Source organism: Toxorhynchites rutilus, chromosome 3 (genome assembly GCF_029784135.1).
Source record: "Toxorhynchites rutilus septentrionalis strain SRP chromosome 3, ASM2978413v1, whole genome shotgun sequence".
Classification (NCBI taxonomy): domain Eukaryota; kingdom Metazoa; phylum Arthropoda; class Insecta; order Diptera; family Culicidae; genus Toxorhynchites; species Toxorhynchites rutilus.
The window spans coordinates 269,259,858-269,282,079 of NC_073746.1; the positions used below are offsets into that span (position 1 = coordinate 269,259,858).

General features: G+C 38.0%; 2 protein-coding genes, 1 long non-coding RNA gene and 1 pseudogene across 4 annotated transcripts; 3 read left to right on the top strand and 1 right to left on the bottom strand.

Annotated features, from left to right (window-relative positions):
• Positions 1–213: 213 nt before the first annotated feature.
• On the top strand, positions 214–1,145 carry LOC129774220 (H/ACA ribonucleoprotein complex subunit 2-like protein; annotated as a pseudogene).
• A 248-nt stretch (positions 1,146–1,393) lies between these two features.
• On the bottom strand, positions 1,394–4,639 carry LOC129775200 (tigger transposable element-derived protein 6-like). 2 transcript variants are annotated; one of them, XM_055779594.1, is made up of 3 exons: positions 4,551–4,639; positions 1,962–2,136; positions 1,394–1,903 (listed from the first exon to the last, which is right to left on the bottom strand). In XM_055779594.1, exons 2-3 carry the CDS (start codon positions 1,990–1,992, stop codon positions 1,431–1,433), a joined length of 504 nt encoding a protein of 167 aa, XP_055635569.1. In that variant the 5' UTR covers positions 1,993–2,136; positions 4,551–4,639; the 3' UTR covers positions 1,394–1,430. The 2 variants fall into 2 exon arrangements, with proteins under 2 accessions (XP_055635569.1, XP_055635568.1); XM_055779593.1 differs by lacking the exon at positions 4,551–4,639 and having other exon boundaries at positions 1,962–2,328.
• An 8,574-nt stretch (positions 4,640–13,213) lies between these two features.
• Positions 13,214–16,029, top strand: LOC129775197 (integrator complex subunit 10). Its single transcript, XM_055779583.1, has 3 exons — positions 13,214–13,513; positions 13,574–13,835; positions 13,890–16,029. Exons 1-3 carry the CDS (start codon positions 13,323–13,325, stop codon positions 15,315–15,317), a joined length of 1,881 nt encoding a protein of 626 aa, XP_055635558.1. The 5' UTR covers positions 13,214–13,322; the 3' UTR covers positions 15,318–16,029.
• A 2,730-nt stretch (positions 16,030–18,759) lies between these two features.
• On the top strand, positions 18,760–20,643 carry LOC129775203 (uncharacterized). The gene is made up of 3 exons (XR_008742878.1): positions 18,760–19,756; positions 19,824–20,192; positions 20,259–20,643. It is a non-coding gene; the product is annotated as an uncharacterized LOC129775203 (long non-coding RNA).
• Positions 20,644–22,222: the final 1,579 nt, after the last annotated feature.

Below are 22,222 nucleotides of genomic sequence, written 5' to 3' on the forward strand. Positions count from 1 at the left end.
ATACATTTCTGATATTTTGACTGAAACTTTTCATTATATATAATATAAAATTATCTTCAAACACGATTTTCGTATGAGATTTTTTCACCACCTGTAAAAAAGTGTTTTTCATTTAAATAGAATACTAATTTGATACGGATAAGTTAATTTTTATTCATAATTTTTATTTTGAAAACATGCTCATTCCGCCTGAAAATTAATTACTATCTTTGACGTTCCCGAAATCGTGACACGAAGCTCAGTGCCGTCATCGCAAATATCAACAAACACAGCACAAACGAAAAACAGAATGTGAAAAACAAGTTAGAACCAGAAAAGAAAAACATCAAAATGGACTCAGATAACATTTTGATAAATCGTGGTGAGAGTGTTCTACAAGTGGCTGACGAAACGGGCTTTCCACCGTCGAGAATTTACGGAATCGAGAAGCAAGAAATAGCATTGAGGCATTGCAAGGCGTTGGCCAACAAAACTATCCACTGATTTCGAGATAGTAATGGGAAATATAAAGGTAAAGAAACCAGATGCCGAAATCGACACAACTATCGTTAAGGAAGGATACGATGTGAAACTTAAAAATACGAATGCAATCGCTCAGCCCATGGCGCCAAAGGAATTAACCAAGAACATTCATAAACTTATCAAAAATGGTTTAGATGGATATTTTAATGCTATTTCCGCGTGTTCTTATCTGTATTAATTCATTACAGCCTCAAAACACAAATCTTATTTATGTTATGGATTAAGGGATGTTCAAGTGCGTCCGCGGAATAATGAAACAGGGTAAGCAATGTGTATATTGTGTGTTGAAATGGGTGTTGCAATTTACAAAAAAGTCTAATAAAGTCATATATCTAATCGGAAGTCTCTAATTCGCATCTCAATTTTTACAGGATTGTTATTTTCGCTGCAGAAAAGTGGAAATCATGTGTCGCTTGCCAACTGTTTGTGAGAAACGCAATATCCCATATTGCTATACGCCGAGTCGGAAAGACTCGGGAGCAGCAATGGGTGTGAAACGAGGCACAGTTACAATGCTAATCCGAGAGCAGCCCTATTATCAAGAACAGTTCGATAAACTAAAAGTGAAAAATCAATGCCGTCAACACGAATATACCATTGTGCGAGTTTTTACAACACGATAAATTTTTAAGAGTGTTTCAATCATTTTTCCAATCAAGACAACTTATGGTGTTACAATCAATTATTTTGTATTTTTGTTATCATGCCATATACCTAATTACAATTCACTATTGTTATTCGCCAAGAAGGCGAATAATTTCATTTTCATATTCGTTTTTCCATTTTTCGACTTCCACTAATTTATGGTCATCACCAACAGCAATAAGAACATTTTTAAGTACATCCATGATGCTGATAGCCTTCTTATAATCATTGCGTTTTTCGGATTGACTGCTCCAAGAGTACATTTAACCCGAAGTACTAAGATCACCCTCAGCACTTTCGTTAGCATCGCAATCTTGCTCTTTATGGTCGGCCTCGAAAAAGTCACCACCAGAGGCAATATACTGGGTCAATTGCTCGTCGGTATATATTTGCGCTACATCTATGTTGTCTGAGTTGCTTAGCCATTCTTGAACTTCTTCTTCGGTCAGTACGTAGTTTGGATCAACGAGTTGCACTACTTTAGAAAGCAACACGCGGGGGTCACTTGTTGGTGATGAAATTGTGAAATCGTTGAACGAGTTATAGTTTTGATCTTGACTGACACTTAAGAGATTGCGCCAACAGTTAGCAATCGTTTCTGGAGTTATAGTGGCCCACGCATCAGTCGCTAGTTGAATAGCGTCATAAAGACTAAATGATTTGATAACTTCTGTGACTGGACAATCGCTGTCAGTTTCCAACAGAACACGGTGCAGAAAATTCGATTTGTAGATAACTAAAAAATAAAAATAATATTCACTATCTTGGACTCGAAAATGTAATGACATTGTTACCCTTAAAAGCATTGATGATGCCTTGATCCATAGGCTGCAGAATGCTTGTCACATTTGGAGGAAGGAAGATCACCTGAATTTCTGCGTCATCCACTTGAAACTTATCTTTACTGCAATGTGCGGTGCAATTATCTAAAATTAGAAGCGCTTTAGCCGGTCTATTCTGTGCAGCTGCCTTCCGTTTGATTTCAGGAACGAAGACGGAGTAGAACCAATCAGTAAACGTCGCACTAGTTTGCCACGCTTTCTTATTTGAAAAATAGTGTATCCCATCAGGCACGCCTTGCGTTTTAAAGCATCTAGGATTTGCTGCGCGGCCAAGCACTTGTAATGGTAATTTGTGGCTACCACTTGCATTGCTGCAAGGTGTAATTGTCAGTCGCTCCTTCAAAGACTTGCGTCCGGGTGCAGTTTTTTCGCTAAAACTAACCAATGACTTTGAAGGCAAGGCCTTTACAACTAATGCCGTCTCATCAGCGGTATAAATATCATCAGCACTATAGTTGTTTGAAGTTATAATCTCCGTCAATTTATTCTTAAACGGTTCAACCGCAGCAATATCCGCGTCAAGTTTCTCTCCAGAGACAGTTAACGTTCTGATCCCGTTTCTAGCTTTGAAGCTACGTAACCAACCATAACTTGCTCTAAATCGACAATCGGGCGTCGTGCACGATGTTTCGTGGAGAAGCTTGCATTTTTCACATAAGAGTGCATCTGATATCGTTATGTGTTTCTGACGTTTTCCGTAGAACCACAATAAGACGGCTTCATTCAGCAATACATGCGTCGGAAGTCTTATCCGTTTGCGAAACTGGATCGTTTTGTTGGCCATCGTCTTGCAATGCCGCAATGCTATTTCTTGCTTCTTGATTCCGTAAACCGTCGACCGTGGAAGGCCCGTTTCGTCAGCCACTTGTAGAACAGTCTTACCACAATTTAGCAGGTCCAAGACTATGTTCTTATCTTTGATGGTGAGGACATTATACTTTCGTCTCTTGTATTTCACTGGACGGTTACGTTTATCGGGCTTGCTGTTAGCTTCACTGGCAGTGATTTGTTCTAAAGCAATAGAACAGCTCGAATGAATGTTGGCCGATAGTACATCTTCTAAATGTTCATCTAAATATTCTGCTTGCATGTATTCTTCACCAATGTCTACGAAAGTTGAGACCATTTGCTGTTTTTCTTTTCTAGTTCTAACTTGTTTTTCACATTCTGTTTTTCGTTTGTGCTGTGTTTGTTGATATTCGCGTTGACGGCACTGAGCTTCGTTTCACGATTTTGGGAGCGTCAAAGATAGTAATTAATTTTCAGGCGGAATGGACACGTTTTCAACATTAAAATAATGAATAAAAATTAACTTATCCGTATCGAATTTGTATTCTTTTGAGATGAAATACACTTTTTTTTACAGGTGGTGAAAAAATCTCGAACGAAAATTGTGTTTGAAGACAATTTCATATTATATATAATGAAAAGTTTCAGTCAAAATATCAGAAATGTATAGACAAACGATTAAATAAGAGTCAAAAATACGTGTTTAAAGTAATTAAATAACATGATGTAGAAATTTTCATTCAAATTTTAACATTTGAAAACTGGATTCGTGCCTTCTAATCTGATAGAGATTACACTATCTAGTTCGGGACCCGAATTGAAAGTCGCCACCAGAAGTCGACACTGACCACTGTCAGCGCGAATGTCCAATTACAGGTCACAATCTCCTCCAATGCGACACTGAGTGGTGCCTCGGCATGTCGCACTAAATGTAAATTACTGTAATAAATTAGGGTCATAACTAGAGATGGGCAAAACAGTTCACTTTGATGAACGGTTCACTCATTAACCGTTCATCTAAGTGAATCAGTTTTTTTGAACCGTTCTTTCGCTCTTTCGTTCAGCGCTATTAAGAACAACATAGAATGTTAGCTGGAACCCAACATCAATAGACAGCTATTAATTGAGGGGCTTAGAATGAAAGGGGTGTAAGTGATTTGATCGATTTCTCTACATCGACTCTCTCTTTTGGTCATAACTTAGCTGCAAACTCATTCCCAGCTGTATTTGACAATGTGGAAAGTAGGTCAGAACCTCATCTATTAGATTCTATAGCAAACTCAAATTGGAACGTTTTTGCAGTTGAGTTATCAATCAAAGAAAAAGTTGACGAAGAGAAATCGATCAAGTCACATACACCCCTTGCATTCTGAGCCCCTCAATTGATATCGTTGGATGGGATAGTGTACGTATGGGATTTATATTTTTGAAGTTTAGTGGGGAAAGATAAGCTGCTTCTTCTTTAAAAGTCGCAAACTGTATGTGAAAATATGTTTATCGGTCGACAAAAGTTTATGTAATAATTTGATGTGCACAAAATATGTGCAATTTTTCATATTCTCTTTTTGGACAACACACCGGTTCCATGTAAGATCATATTTCATAATGTTCATTTGGGGGAAAAAATCAGCAGCGATTTTCACTAACAATCAATCATACGAACAATCACGATAACACGTACACGCAATAGGCCAAACAATGAATTGAAAGCAACGAAAAAACTTTGTCCTCACTATGAGATTTTATGTTTACCTAATCCATGAATCGCCCCAGCTTCCCCCAGATAATCAGGGAAAATATGAATGTTACGCGGAATTGAAAGAATACATGAAATTGAAAATATATAGTTTTGCTCTTAAAACTACGAAAATCTAATTTAATTTTTTAACACAAAATTGAGTATACATTAACAAAATGAACTCTGCGTTAGATGCATTTTGCTCATCATGACAATATCGTTTTATTTTCTTTATAAGCGTTCTCGTTATATTTATCCATTCCGTCCAGCGCAAATCTGTTCAGCTGCACTAGTTCGTTCGCAAATAGTTCGCCCGCAAACACTTCGTTCTCAAACAGTTCGTTCCCAAACAGTTCACTCTCAATCAGTTCTTTCCCATACAGTTCACTCGCAAACAGTTCGTTCTGAACCAGTTCGTTCACAAGCAGTTCACTCTCCATCAGTTTACTCTCAAACAGTTCACTCGCAAACCGTTCTTTCGGAATCAGTTCGTTCACAAACTGTTCGCTCGCAATCAGTTCGTGGGGAGAACTACCGTTCTTTGAAAAAGAACGACCGTTCGTTCACTCTTTTCGGCGAACTAGTTCGTTCGTACCGTTCGTGAACGGTTTGCTCATCTCTAGTCATAACTATTAGTGATCTGGAAGCCAACACACGTATATTTATTCTATAAATCTATATCAAACTCCGAAGTATACTGTGTGAAGTGTGAAGTGTGAAAACATAAAAACTGGCGACGAGGAAAAGTGTCTCTCATACGGAATAATCCCTGTAGCAAGGAAATTTCAGAGTGAGCTGAGTAAGTAGATAGCAGAGTTTTTGTAGAGAGTGGTAAACTCTAGAAAACTTGTGCAAAGACAGTGTGCTTGAGTATTTTTGTAGAGGCCAAAAAAAAACCCTTGAGTAAAAAAGAGCCCCTGTTGCGAGCAATTGCGTAATATATATTTAGCGTCCAGTGTGACGTGTAATTCAATAAGTGAAATTCGTTTCTATAGCCATATTTAAAACATAATATTTCTTTTGTTTGATTGTTTAATTAATTGGCTTTGGCCATTTTATTTATTTCCATTATTCACAGAAATCTTCCCCGCTCCCACCGATTTGGCCATTTTACATTCTGCAGTGGGACCATTGTTCGAAATCGCATTATTGTCATCATTCGCGAGAATTGGCAACTCACAACACTGAGATACCATCTGACAAGTGATCAGCGGAGAGTGTGTTACCATTCGTGTGAGCAGAGAACTTCAGAGCATGAGCTAGTGTTGGGGGAAACGGGAGAAACGTCAGGCTGGAGAAAATATTTCTCGCTGTGACTGAGTGAGTTGTGAGAAAGGCTTCACTGGCTGTGTCTCACTCACCAATGTAAACAACAATACACTGAGAGAAATAATTAGTAAATATAACAAATTTTTTGGTAAATACTACCAATCTATAGTCATTTTCGACCGTACTAATAAACACATATGTCAAGCAGAACCATGATTCGGAAGCCCAATATCGGCTACATTTTCTCGCCGAAAATGCACGTATCAGAATTATATCCTTATTATACCTCCGTATTGCCTTATGGGAACAATGAAAATGTTTAATAAGCGCTTTTCTCACCAATTTTCAGATATGACAATATCCAAGCTTACTAATGTTATCGAGTAAAATATACTAAACTCTGGTAGGGATGCGGGTTTGTTGACAATATGTACAAAAAATTTGTACATTCTACTAATTTTGCATTACCAAATGTATTTAGTAGTTTTCGACCGAGGATTTTTCTAAGGGTAGACGACGATCATGGCACACCGAAATCAATTAAAACTGGCTCATTCTCAGGTCCGAAGCTCGTTAGTACTACTTCCGGAAGTCAATCCGAGGAAACGCCGTCGGACAGAGTCAGGAGATTTTCACGACTATACGGTATCCGAGGCCGAAGAGGAGCCTTTCCTGGGTTTCCCAGAGGTGATGAATGATCTGAACACAACCAGAACGAAACAACAGGAAACAAGCGATAGCCTGATCATGACCAGGAGTCGCACTCGAAAAGTTCGACGTAAATTTGAGCATTCTGAGTTTTATGATAAACAAGTACGCAGCGCGTTCGATTCTCAGTGAATTTTATGTGTAAATAATACATTCGAAAATGTAGTTAGTAAATTTAAAAAGAAAATTAGTTAAAGCTATTCTCGGATTAGAATTTTGTCATGTATATAGCAAGGTACTTGAGCAGGAAGGATTGTAGCGTACCGCATACTTACCGGTGTTCCGAATGCGCTCGGTAAAATGAGCAATCCCATAAGCCGTTATACGAATTAACGATGAAATGTTTCGGAAGATAAATAATAAATTAGGGTCATAACTATTAGTGATCTGGAAGCCAACACACGTATATTTATTCTATAAATCTATATCAAACTCCGAAGTATACCGTGAGGTGTGAAAACATAAAAATCACAAGAGTTTGAATGAATTCTGCACTCTCTCATTATTTAAGTAGTATTCAGCTGTTACTAGTATTTTATTCGAAGATAAACGTTTGCAACATGAACTGTTGTAGAGTTCACAAATATGCACAAGCGTATTTTGTTTTGTTTTCAAAAAATCTATATCTCGGTATCTAGGTATACTTTTAAAATTGTTACAGAAATGCAGATTGAGTATGCGAAGCCACTTCTTTAACTTCAGCATCATCAACGTTTTTACCAGAGAACAAACACCCGAATGCAGTTTTGAAATTTTAACATTTAAATGAAAATTTTTAGTTTAGTTTTGACCAGGGATGGTAAAAATCACATTCAATGATCAATGAATAAGTATATCCCTCTAGTCGGATGTTTTTAAATCATCCCCAGCAGGCGATGCTCTTTTATTCTTCATATGTACACAGAGAGAATACTTGGAACGGTGAGCTACCAAGATCTCAAAAAAGCAATATGAGAGCGGAATCCCCACTGCTTGCACTCTCGAGGCATTACTTCTACTACTCAAGTTTTATCGTGAGTGCAAGCCATAAACGATTAATCCCATTCCATAGAGCGGATGATGAGTTCTTGATCGGAAAGTGTAACAAGAGACGATCAACTGAAATCTTACGACACTCATCGAGGGATTTTTAATTCTCTATTGCCTGACCGCAGTGAGTGGCTGACTCAGTCTCGTGTCGATTTTATTTTGCTGTCGTCTCCCGCCCGATAAACAGCAGACGGGTAATGGATGCAATTGATTAATTTTATTACCAGCAGATTTGGGCGAATCTCATCCCGCCCAAAATCGTTTTTAAGATTCCAATAATTCTGACCATTCACATTTCTCTCCAAATAATTTTTCCAATAGTAATTCAATTAGTGACTTCACGAAACACCTTTCGAACTCGATTGAATTTCAGACCCTTTTTTATTTTGTAGATAAAACGGATCACATATTTGATTAATTCAATTCTGTGTGGTTACGTTCTTCGTTGCGAATAAATGTAATGAATTAGTATGGACGTATGTTATTCATATATCGAGGACTTCCGACCTATGTGGCAGAAGATTTATCGAACGACTAATGTTTTTTTTATATCCCTTCAAACTTGTTGCATCTCTCAAGTATACATACTGCTTTGACCGCAGATTTGCATGGTTGAATCTGGTTAATTTCAGGTATTCAGTCTTCATATTGTCGAATGAATACTGTTGGAACAACAGGTATCGCAGCAAATGATTAGCAACATTCTACCTTATCATCAAACGGTATGCGAAGAATTTCAGTGAACTGACGGCATTGAAATATATGCTTTGTGAGGACCACACAATTATTATCAGAGCGAATAAACGTCCAACTGGAAGTCATGAACATCAATTCAATGTGCCCAAGATAAATTTATCCTTTGAAGGTCATCAACCTTTCTAAAGATGATCAGATGGAATATATTCCAATGTCGTCTAGAATAACCTGTCCAACACCTTATGATCGTAATATTGTTTATGCTATTATTCTGATGTTTCATAACACGGCACTCTATTGATTATTCGCCGAAAATGAATAAAAAATATCCTTGAAGTTAGCCTACGGTTTTAGTAGCAGTGCAATATGGTGAGCCAGTCTCAGGATAAGAAAACATTTAAAAATAAAACTTTTTTTTTTTGAATGAATCAATAGTAAAACAAAACGTCAAAAAAATTCTCAGCTTTGTGATAGCAGATAATCATCATCCATTTGAGTTGTATGAGTATTCCCCACCACAAACTGTGGATAGTCTATCTGCATACAAATTATGTAGAGTTCCACAATCCAAAAAATTTATGAGCAAATATTTACGTGCTTACACAAAAAAACACATGTTGACATATTTGTGCTAATTTATGTTTTTTGATTAATTCAAGGTAATCAAGGTCTTTTCTAGCCACCAGTTTACTCGGGCCCGGAAAAAGAAGTCTGTATTTGGGCTGGCGGAAAAATATATCTCGCAAGACCACGTGTTCGATGTCGTAATAGCCTTGGCCAATAACGCATTTACATTAACTCATAAAATTAGTGATTTGAGGGGGATTATTGTTTGTAGTCTCTTGTAGATTAATTTAAACACCATCTGAGAAATCCTCTGTAAAACATGAAACATTAGAGTCGTCCTATCTGCTGTAGCGCATTTTTGACGTAGAACTACGTCTTTCATTAAGGGTGTCAAATCAGAAAACAGGTCACGTTTTTATGAAATAAAGTAAACGTTAATAACTATTTTTGCCGCGAACGGTTTTTGGCGATTTACATACTAAATGAATCGGAAATTCCGTAAGATTTGTTTTATATGCTATACATTAGAATCCCCTGGTTTGTAAATGGTTAAAATTCATGAAAACTTTAAGCGTTTCCATTTTCCCATACATTTGCTCTTTCCATTTGTGTGCTTTCCCGAATAGAACTGTCAATAACGAGCAACTTATCGACGATCAACGGAGGGGAAATCGTAGGATTAAAAGTCTCCATGAACAAAGGAAAAGTAGAAGAATGAAGGGGAATACTTGCCTAGAGTATAAACAGTGGATCTCGCTGGGGCAAACTTTCATTTGGCATCGGACTGTTGAGCAATCCAGTTCATAATCCAACTTGGATTTCGTCGTTTGATTTTTCTGTTCGTTTCTCGCGTTATTCGTATACGTGCAACGCATTGCCAGGGGCAATAAAATTTCGAGGCAAGCGTCATCTAATGATGCACGCGATGTTAGTGCAGTAAAAAGCGCTTGCACTGAACCGAGTCTTCGCGAGTGTGACACCGCATCGAACAACAGCGAAGTAGGCAATTTCGGCGCGTCGGTCGAAAATGTAAACGCCGTTACCCATGCAGCAACCAAAATCATGCTCCCCCCGCTGGTGGTGAAGGCGGCCGCTCTAGACAAACTCATCAGTGGATTCACATCGATGGGTGTTACAGCAGAGTACAAGCTGTGTGGCACAATTCAGTCTTTTTCCAAGCAGTTAACATTGTTTGTTTTCCGTCATCATAAGGGCTTCGTTGGTGCCTTTGAGAATGCATCAATGCATTAAACTGACGTTATGGCGAAGCAGACGTTAAGGTTGTGCGCCAAAAAATTATTTGGGGAATACGAAACATTTTGAATGTCTTACTGGCATGTTATAAGTTATTTGGGTTCGCGTGCCAGTCGTAAAACTGCCTTCAACTAAGATTGCATTTGTGCTAATATTGATCATAATGAGGCATTGTTACTATTTTCGAGGTTGTTATTAACAAAAAGAGTTTATTTCGCTTGTTTAGTCACCAAGAAAGTAAATTTTCTGGAATTTTGTATGTGATTAGGTTTCGCTTGCCAGTAGCAAAACTTCCTCCACTAAGGGTGACAGCTGCGCTTCTCTCGAAATGAAAAAGCAATGCCACTCTTTTCGAGGTCAGTAATATTAACAGAAGCGTTTCTTTTGAGAATAGCGCAAAATGATGAGATGTGTTTATATTCCTAGTAGTTTCAAGCCACCAATGTATGGCTCTGTATGCATGCTATGGTGAACGCTTGTTTGGCGCTTGGTTTACATTGTGCGAACGATGTCTAGAGGTGCGATTCCTTTGAGGCAATACTAAATAACATGTAGCATGATATTTCATACTTGCAAGTATTGTCATTGTTGTTGTTTTCATGCGGTGCCAAAGATATATTGATGTAGTTATAAGATATGGAATAATGGTGCTGATGCAACATGTATATAATCGACTGTAGCCGAGTCTATGTCAATTTCGAAAAAGGCCTCCGGAATAGAGTTCGAGGTAAATTTTCAATACATTGACATGAAATAAATTGAGACATACGATCAGCTAGTGTATTGTTTTGCGAGGGCAAGAATGAATCATCAATCAATTATCGTCAACTGATTCTACAATGAAAAAACCATTTCAGAGATGATTCTACTAAGCAGTTGTTACTAAAGTTTCACAGCATTATAGAATAATATCCGAAGGTATAAACAAGCGACTTATATAAGAATTATATAAGAATCCAAATAACAGATTTCTGTACGATTAAAAAACAGGAAGTGGGTTATATCTATGGTATAACCGTAAGGGTGACGTAGGACTATCGTTGATTTAGAGATCATTTGTATGAAGTTGAATCTGAATTCATTCTGAATGAATGAATATTTGGAGAACTTCGAAAACGAGAGCGTTACGTTGGAGGCACAAGGTTTTATGCATCCAATATTGGATACGGAAATATCCTACTGATGGGGAAGAATAATCTTCAGAAGCTATCCTGTTGATTGCGATTGATTGAAAAATCACAAAACCTAATGTATTTGGTCACAGTGTTACATAGATAGAAAACATTAAAATAAACTCTTTCATATGAATGTAATTTTAAATTCCCAGAGGAACTGGCAGATTATTTTCAGTAACGATTAGATATTTCCACATTTTCCTCGATACTGGAAGCCCACCAGTGGTTAATGCTAACTCGATAACCATCTGTTAATAGCACTTGATTGAAACATATTTGGTCACAGTGTTACATGGATAGAAAACATTCAAATAAACTCTTTCACATGAATGTATTTCTAAATTCCTAGAGGAACTGGCAGATTATTTTCCGGATCTTTCTCGATCCAAACGGAAAGAATTCCGTGCGTGTATGTGTGTGTGTGTGTAGCGGCTGCTTCGAGATCTTCCCGGGGAACCGTTTGTAGCATCACTCTCCTCTTGATGGATTCCCTTCTGGCCTAAGGTGCACAAACAGGCTCTTGGTGACACCGTTCATCCGCGCTTTCATGATAAATGAAGAGCTTCACCACAACAGCGACAACATGCTCCAATCGCTGTTCAATTAGAACTGAGTGGATTTCCGAGCGGCGCTCGCTTATATACCGATTGGTGATTTCAATAGCCTATTTTGAAAGCAAATTTAAGACTATTGAAACAAGTTTTTGGATCAGAAAGTAACAAGTATAGAACGCGTAGACATTTTATCTTTCGAATGAAGTGTTTATCATACCATTTCGTTCAGTTGTTTAGGAGCTATTAACACTCGAAATCTCGGTCTCCGGCGTAACGCTTTCGTTTTCGAAACTTTGATTTTACACCCCGGTATAGAAATGAAAGACGTAGTCCTACGTCAAAAGAATGATTTTTAAAAAGACAACTGTTCTGAACAATTACAGTCCTACGTCAAACTTCCATCCGTGCCCCTGGGCTCAGACCCAACTACTTTTTGTTTTATTTTTTATCATTTCCTTTTATGATCTCTTATTGGTCTCCATACTACGCGGTACGAATGATGTGATTTGTACTCATTCTAAGTTTCTTATAGCGTGGTTTCCATACAACACGGTAGATGGTTTTCATACAACGCCCTACGGATTAGCCTGGTTTGTATGCAAAATCCGAGTTTCTTATGGTGCGGTCTCTATATAACTCGGTACGTACTCACCGCGTTATTAGAGGATTGACTGTATAATTTTTGAGATTTTTAAGTTTTTAAGGTTATGTGTACTAACTTCCAGACATTTTTCAAAAGTTCGTGCTGTGGATAATGACGAATAAATCGATAGCACGTTAAGAAGATTTCGTTCGGCAGATACGAGAAGGATCCGCCGTATTTGAAGCGTAACATATGCCACAAATTGTTTAACTGGTAAACAAATGTTAATTACAACACTTATAGCAAATTATTTTTCATATGTTATGAATGAAACAATGTAAAATGATTTTCTAATCTTTTCAGCACGGAAGGATTACTTGAAACCGGAAAATTTGAATAAAATTTTGGTTTTTCTAAAAAATTCAAACGAATTTCCAACCAAAAAAACACAGCATTATCATTTTACTCGCTGCGCCATCTAGTTGTAAATCTAACGTAAATTCGTCAATAACAGTAATTTTCAAGATGGTGTAGGGTTGTTTTGATCAAGACGGGTCTATGGTAGTAGGTGAGGCCGTTTCGTCACTAAGTTGGTTAGGGGAGCGGTATATGAAAACAGTACGGAAGAAAGCAGAAGGGGAATTATTTGCTTGTAGCGTGAAAGAGACAGACTGATCACGAGCGAGCTTCGCCACTAGCGTATTGTGTATTGTTTACAAACAAAACACAGTAGACTTCCAAGATGGCTGAAGAGTCGTTTTAGCAAGTTGGCCCACCTTAGGATATACTTCTAGGCGCCTTGGTTTTGATGTGTTGGTTCACCTGGTAATATGCCTCTAAGGGTCTTGCTAGTTTTTGGAAATGTTAAAAATTGTAAACATAACATGGCAAATGCACGAATCGCGGGGTAGAACATTGTTTTGGTTTATTCTGTAAAAATTAGCAGTTACAATGGAGGTTCTTTCGAGTGAAAAGTATTTGATAGCTCGAGCTAAAGAGACGACTGATCCGTACACGGCGAAGGCTTGGATTATCGCCGCTAAAACGCTATTTCCAAATGACTTCGGGGTACAGTTTGAGGCCTATGAGATTGAAAAAAATACGAACAACTTCGAAGAGGCCGCAAAATGTTTGAGTTACATGTAAGTTGATTATCAGGGATTAAAACATTTTATTATTTTGTTATTTTTTGGCTGTTGCAGAATTATGACCTTCCAAAATGCTCACCAAACGCCGGCTAGCCTTTTGAATGAAATATCTCTAATGACGTCGGCGTTGCGCGTGCCAGAGGGTACGACTACTCCGGAGCAGGAATTCTATGTGAAGATGTTCCAATACATTTCCTATGAGGTGCAACACAAAATTTTGCTTCTGACGGCGGCTCATTTTAACAACAATTTGGATCATTGTCGATTGATTTTACTGCTTCTGAAAAGATACCCTCAAGCAGTTCCAACGCACGCTGTAAGTATATATCGTTTATTTTATTGCTAGAGAATGAACCATGCTTATTTAAAGCCCCGATTGTTGGAAACCCTGGTGCAAAACATAAACGCTCCCAGCTTTAAAGAGATGCTCATACACGAATCGATTCCGCTGATCTACAATCGTCCGCCGGATCTTCCCAACAAGCTAGTGCATCACATTATGGCCATTTGCTTCGAATACTACCTAAACCAGATGTTATCGGAAACGGAAGATAAAGCACGAGTGGTCACGGACTGTTGGCGTAAAATTTTTGAGATATTTGAATTTTGCGGCAAGATCCTCATGTGGGAACCGTTTGTGCCTTATAAAAGAGGTTGGAGCAAGGATATATACTGGCAGAAAATTATTCAGATAGTACAATCCGCTCCACCGAGGCCTTCGGAAAACAAGCAAATCTTGTTTTGCGCCACGATTGTGTTTATATTGTCATTGCAGGAATATATAAATTTTTCTCGACTGAAGAGCAAAGAAAGTGACATTGAGGTGATACTGATGGAGTGTTTGCAGGAACCAAATTTGGACATGAAACGAAGAAAGCTAGATGTTTTGGAAGTCCCACAGGTTTTTGTTAATGGGCCTGTTAATCCGGATGCAACAAACTGTTTGGTGACATCATATAACTGCTGGCAGCTTTTACATTCCAATGAGATACTGAAAACTGAGTTTACACAGTTGGTTATCTGCATTCCGGCGCTCTCCGTATGGATTAAGAAGTTTTTAATTGATCTATCCGTATACGTTGGTCAACATGAGGAAACTCATAGCCTTTTACAGTCCCAGAACGCAAATAACATGCCCCAGTTAGAGAAAAACGTACGACTTTTCGGAGTAGCCCTGATGCAAGGCAGTATAAATGTTCATCTCTTCGAACTGATGAACAATATTCTTCAGAACCTGCCAACTACCAATGGTTCTTACCTACAGAGCACTACACTCTCGACTGCCCCTCGCGTACTGATGTTGATCCCGCTTACCAAACGTGCAATTGTACATTACATAATACAAACTCTAATAACCCTGCTGAAAGAAAAACTTAACGATCCAGAATGTTCTAACTCTTTAATGGGTAACTTGCTGGTGCTAAGTCAGATCAATTGGCCACAAGAATCGACGATGGCGGAAATAATATTGGGAATAATAAAATCCCGACGGCAGTTTATATACCTTCTGTTCACCACTTTTATTATAAATGTAGAAATAATTGAAGAATTTATGTACCTCTGGCAACAGATTCCTGATATGAAATTGGAACTGGCGCTTCCACAGGCAGGCAACAACCTGGTCACTCCAGGGTCGCGCCGCATTGGGACACGGGGAGCGGACCGAGGGGTCAAGGAGGACTTCAAGCAAATTATTAGACAACTAATTGGTCGAAGCAACGAGGATCTGGATGAGTTGCTGGTACAGTTTTTGCAGCAGCAACACATGGCGCTACTGCAAAACATTTTCGAGAAATAACCAGATGTTACTTGTCGGTTGTATTATTCGAAAAGTGTAAAGGATTGCTATTTGTTCTCATAAAGTTCAATAAAATGCTGATTGTATTGTGACTGTTTAGAGAAGCCATCTACATTGAAAGTGTTGAATCTCCATCCACAGAAAGTAAAACTTGAAAATGATAAAGAAGAACAATAGTATATATGGTAGTAGAAGAAGTGGCGTCGACTTGGGGTGGTCCGCCGCCGGGTGCACGATTTTAGGGTACAGAATGAACCAAACTTGTATGAAGAATTTTGATAAATATGATTCATTCTTTTTCTGGCGAAGTCTTAAAGAAGTTTTAAACAGATTTTTAATTTGACGAAAGCAACAAGAATAAGAAATTAAGTACAAAATATGAAGGAGATATGTATACAGCCATTCCATGTCAAACCGATATAATGGTTCTCAGATTTTCGTGAAAAGTGGTAATTTTGTTCTTTATCGCAAAACATTAGACCCATATTTTTGATTTTTTTTTATTGAGGTGACCATTTACATTCTAGGGTGGTCCGAAAAATAACTTTTCAACAAAACCAACAACAACGATCATCTGAAACGGTCCAGTGGTTCACAAGTTATGATTTTTTCCAAAAAGTTATGTTAAGCATGGAATCAAGTACCGAAATCGATATAGAAGAGTCTACTTATGTTTAAAACCACATTAGGGGCATTGAAAATATGACATGTTCTCTAAATACATAAAAAACTCATATTATCAAAATTGGTACTACTATTAAACCGAAAGAAATAATTAGTAAATATAACGAATTTTTTGGTAAATGCTACGCAGGGTCTTACAATTTCACTTCAATTGGCACATCGTCGCTCAATAATGTGTCTATCGCTTCTAATTTTACCGCGGAGCCATGCAGGCTAAAAATATACATATTCTCTCTTCACGCTCAGTAAGAAAAATATCTCGTCACTTTCGTACACATTCCTTTCGTTTCACATTGATTCCTTTCATCCTGCAAACAAAAGTGACGTTTAAAATCGTCACTTGGAAATTAATTTGAAGCATCCATTTATTCGGGCAGTTTTTATAGAAACGAATATTTCCTTGCTACATTCGAAACATATTCACTAAATCTAATGAAAACGGTGCAGTGAGGGTTGCGTAGTATGCCTGCAGGAGTAATCATTTACCGGCGCTAGTAGTAAGCGTGAAATTAGTGATGAAACGGATAGTGGTTTGGTCGAATACTGGATACCGAATATCAGGTCAGCTTCGAGTCCGGTTAGCCGAGTATCCGGCACCCCGATGTTTGTGTTTGTGTTTGTTTGTGTGCGCGCATGTGTGGCTGTGTTTGTGCGTGCACGTTTATTTGTGTTTGTTTGTGTATGTTTACGCGTTTTTTAGGTGATTGTGTACGTGTGTGCACGCGCGTTTTTTTTGCGTGCTTGCATGTGTGCGTTTGTATGCTAGTGTGCTTGCGCATTATCTCCAGAAATAACTAGCCCTGATGCTACCAATCTATAGTCATTTTCTATCGTACTAAGAAACATATATGTCAAACAGAACCATGATTCGTAAGCTCAGTTCGGCTACATTTTCCCGCCGAAAATGCACTTATTAGAATTATGGGCCTGATTCTCGAATACACTTCACGGTGGAAACGAAATAAACGGCACGCCATTGTACTACGTTTTACGAGTTAATGAAGTGTCGAAGATAATGATGAGTTTTCAGGCAGAATGAGCACTTTTCAAATAAAAAATAATTAATGAAAATTAACTTTTTCGTATCAAACTGGTATTCAATGTGAGTGGAACACTTTGTTTTCTTCATGTGGTATAATAATCTCATACAAAAATTTCATCTGAAGATAATTTGATATTATAATGATAAGTTTAGTGGGAAACTAATGACGTATCCAGATGTCGACACCGTACCGTTGTCATCGCGAATACGTTTCATTCCGTTTCCACCGTGAAGTGTATTCGTAGTGTATTCGAGAATCAGGCCCTATATCCTTATTATATCTCCGCATTGCCTTATGGCGACAATAAAAATGGTTCATACGCACCTTTCTCGCCAGTCTTCAGATATTACAACCAAGGCGCCTAGAAATATATCCTAAGGTGGGCCAACTTGCTAAAACCACTCTTCATTTATCTTGGAAGTCTACTGTGTTTTGTTTGTGAACAAAACACAATACGCTAGTCCCGAAGCTCGCTCGTGATCAGTCTGCCTCTTTCACGCTACAGGGAAATAATTCCTTTTTTGCTTTCTTCCGTACTGTTTTCATATACCGCTCCCCTACCCAACTTAGTGACGAAACGGCCTCACCTTAGGATATACTTCTAGGCACCTTGATGACAACATTTGATTAATTGACAACGTCTAAACCCGGCTTAAGGCCGCGGTGACACTGCTTGCAGTTTCTTATGAAAATATGGCTGCACGGAACGCATGCAATCATGAGAAGTAAACAACCATATAGAATTGTATTGGTATGGTTACATCGCTTCCCCCTTGCTTCATTCGAATTCGCCAGCCTCTATCGAACAAAATTGTTTGCAGTATGGCGAGATATGCATATGCGCACATTACACCGATTCAGTTGGGTCGGTTTTTGAACCAACAGGCCAACTCGATCAAACTTTCTGCCGATAAAAAGTATGCAGTCTGCGGGGGCTCTAATTGTATTGGGTAGTTACATTGCTTCCCCTCCCTTCGTTCGAAATCGTCTGCTTTGAACGAACAAAATACAGTAGAACCCCGATTATACGCGGAATAGTCTGGCTAGCTCATCGCGAATAACGAAAATCGCGGACAACGCAATAAAGAACTGAAAATGAGTTCCAAACACGAAAAAAGATATTTCAGCATGAAAACTATGTTTTATCAATACAGAAATCAATAGACAATCCATCTACAAGGTCGTGTACACCAGTAGTCAGATAATGTGAAAGCCATGATCAAAATAGAAGTACATGAAACTATCACTCACTGTCAAATTCCGGGAAGGCCTACGAATTTACATAATTCGCACCGCGGATCATCCGCTGGCGGATAATCGGGGTTCCACTGTAGTTTGTTTCTTTTTGTCAGCGATCGTGCAATCAAGTTTTCGTATGTACTCTGAAGCAATGTAACCGCGGGATAAGGGATACTGTATAAGAGCCCCCGCATACTACAGACTTTCTGTCAACCAACAGTTTGGTCGGGTCGACCTTCTGGTGCAAAAACCGACCCAATTGAATCGGCGTAATGTGCGCACATGCATACCTCTCCGTACTGATTAAGAAACCGACCAAACTATCGGCCGACAAATCAGTCTGCAGTCTGCGGGGGCTCTGACTGCCATCGCGAACAAGGCGCCTAGAAGTATATCCTAAGGTGGGCCAATATGATACATAGTATAGTCATAAGTATTGGTACATGAGTAAACGTTTTCTACACGCAAACAGTAAAAGACGTATCTGATCCTTCTCTTCAGGTATTTAACAGATGTTACCTTAGTTCATTATTGCACAATAAATTTGCAGTTCCAGTTGTTTACAATCATGTGGGAACATGTCGAAAATCGTATTGTGATAGTACGTGAAAATATGGCACGGATAATGGTGATATCTATCACACTTTGCAACCACTTGAAATCACCCGCATTTTTATGTATCGTGCTGGTTAGAGGCTATGGTTTGTTCTACTCGTCCCCCGTATATTGAGTCGCTCAAGTACGCCCTCACCCGTGCAGTGAACAACTCTCCTATGGAAGCAGTGCGTGCTGCAATCGATAAATGATCAGATCGTCTCAACCCAATGTCCTGGAAAAAAGGTAATGAAGATGGTCGAGTTTCGAGCGACATAGCATGCGCTGCTATAACTATTCCGCAAATAGTGACGTCACTCGTTGTGTTTATCTTTGATTGCCCACGCATCCATGGGCCTTATTCCCGTATCCACGTACACTTACGTTCCCACTACGCTTACATCTCACTTCACTTTGTTGTACTTATTCCCGTTTCGTGAAGTGTAAAAATGAACTTCGTGTATTAAGTGGAGTGGATACCAAAATGACCGTGTGTTCATTTCCAATGTCGTTTCTAAGAGAAACGTCAGTTGTATTTTGTTTTGTTTATTCTCGAGTTGTGTCGATACACCCAGAAAATGGATTACTAAAAAAAAGCTTCCAAATCTTTTGTAATTCAAACATTAGTAGAATGTACATATTTTCTGTAAATATTACCAATCGTTTGTAAAATGAATGTCATATGCAATACACATCCCTACCAACGATTGATTCATTTTACTTCGCGGTGTTAGTAACTTTTACGATTGTCATTACTGGCAACCGCGAAGAAAATGTAAATATAACATTATTAGTCTAATTACCGAGTTGATAATTGAGTTGAACTCCGATATTGATTTCTTCATAGAAGATGGTCGTATTAACCCGAATTCGGGACAGGTAAGTAATGTTCTTGAAAATCAATTCAATTTATGTTCTTTAATTAATATTGATACATATTGGATAGCAATGATTCGTCCTCGTCTGTTGCGGGAGAATTTGAAGACATTACTTCAATAATAAGGAATCTAGGTACTTCGAAACACAAAAACGAACTCTGTAGAGTCCTAGATTAATCTTTATGCTATTGGATTTGGTCAAGGACAACGTCATAAACGCTTTGCAGATTGTGATCGGTGGTTCGATCTATTGGATGTTTTCCGGATTCGTCACGACAGAGGTTCCGTATCCACTGAGGCTGCGCGTCAAGTCAATATTGCAACGGGGCATAAAGCAGGCCTCACCTAATGCCGCCAGGGCTTCGTCAGCTTCGTGATATTTCCCGATTGTGTTTGGCTGAGAAGTAATTACACGCTGGTCCTGGGAGAGGATAATGGTGAGAATTGAGTAGTCTGGCGTAGCTATTTGTGGTAATGATTGTGTATTTTTTCCTAATTTGTAGCCGTGGATCAGACCCAATCGATGCAGGATCAGATGTCTATAGTTTAGATAGTTCAATGAATAATTTAAAAAAGTTAGTTGGTTCAATAAATGAACAAATATGCATACAAAAGATGAATAAATTAAATACAATATATGCATTAAGGTTGGGTTAACATAACATGTTTAGGGTGTATGTTAAATCAACGTTGAACCGAATGCTTTTACTGGGTTATACTGGCCGATTTAGCATTTGTTTACCATTCTTATCGCGTAATATGTACGATTCTGGATCATGAGAATAGAATCAAATTGGTAGTCAAAAAGAAACCAATTGAAATGTCAATAATCAGGAAGGAAAAAAGTTTCTTTTCTTAAAATAAACCACATAGAGGAAGTATCGTTATGAAAGACAAAAATAATCTAATTAAATTAAATGAAAGAACTACATTTTTTCATCAATTAATGCGAGCGTTTGAAATCATGAAAGCACAACTGTCGATAGATTTGCAGAAATTAGTTTTGGTATTTTCAGAAATTTCAGTCTTATTGACTTCAAAACTCCTCTAAACTTAATTGTAATTCAATTTTACTTCTCGCCAAATGTTTTAATTATTTCGAACACTAGAGTTGTATTATTTGAACTTTTTCCTTTCTAAAAATACGAATTACCCAAATTACAACCTTTATTTCAATTCTATTTCGGTCACAAAAGGTTAATAAACAAAGCCCGAGTGATGAAAACGTTTGCTCTTTTTATATGAGAAACGTTTGACAGCATGGGGAAAAAAAGCTGTAAGAATTTTTTTTCAACCAAAATGCACTTGAAAAATAGATTCAAGTAGATTCAAAAATTATTAATCATTGGTAATATTTACCAAAAAACTCGTCATATATACAAATTTTTTGGGAGAGTGTATGATTGTGATGTGCACGGGGAATCGCTCTGTTTACACAAGCGAGAGCGTGAAGTGTAAACCAGAATAACATCGGTGGATGAACTTGGTGTATTCATAATGAATTCAACCAAATGTTTGCAGTGGCGTGCAATCCGGAATAAGGTTGTACTCACTCCACATTGTTTTCACATGTAGTGTATTCGGGAATAGGGCCCCATCTGAAAATGCTATTTTCAGGAAGTAATTTATCAATTAAAAACTTACATTTTTGTAGAGCTCCTGCTAAATATGAGGCTAATGTGAACATTTGTGAAATCACGCCGAAAAAGACGGATAAAAGTGATATTTCCATGTGCCATTTTCACTTCTCCATGTTCATAGAAACAAACGAAGTTTCATTATTTTACCGTTATGAAGTTGATATTTCGAAGGCTCTCAGTGTCGGTATGTATGTTGTGAGATAATAATCGCCAATTAATCAAAACTTCACCGAAAATGTTACTGCTTTCGAGAACTAAGCATACGACTGCTCTCTGGACCTTTTTACCACATGAATAATCGAAATAAGCCACGATATAATTGTCATCTGTCAAAAAACAAACAGTTGAATGATTTCATGAGAATTTTGGCACAAATTATCATGTAACCGTGAGTACTTTCAACGTTGTTTTGTTGCTTCCATATACATTCCACGCAAATACTTACGACACGATATTTTGCTTGCCAATACAGATACACTTCGCCTACTGCCTCACCTCATATGTACCTCCTTGGTCTCAACCTATGCTGGAATGCAAATGAAGGTCATTTCGAATAACTTGCTTGTGTAAGCTGAATAAAATTTTGAAAGAAATTTTATAAAAAGATGATTTGATGACCAATATGATTTGTGTCTAATGTTCCCAATATGCCCAATATACCTTGTACCAGAATTTATGACTATTTGCGTTGACGGCGGAATGATGTCGACATCTGGATACGATATTAGTTTGTATGAGGCCAACTATTCTCTATCAGATTAGTCGACCCTAAGGCAGTTTTAAATTGCTAAAATTTGAATGAAATTTTTTTCTTGGCGTTATCTACC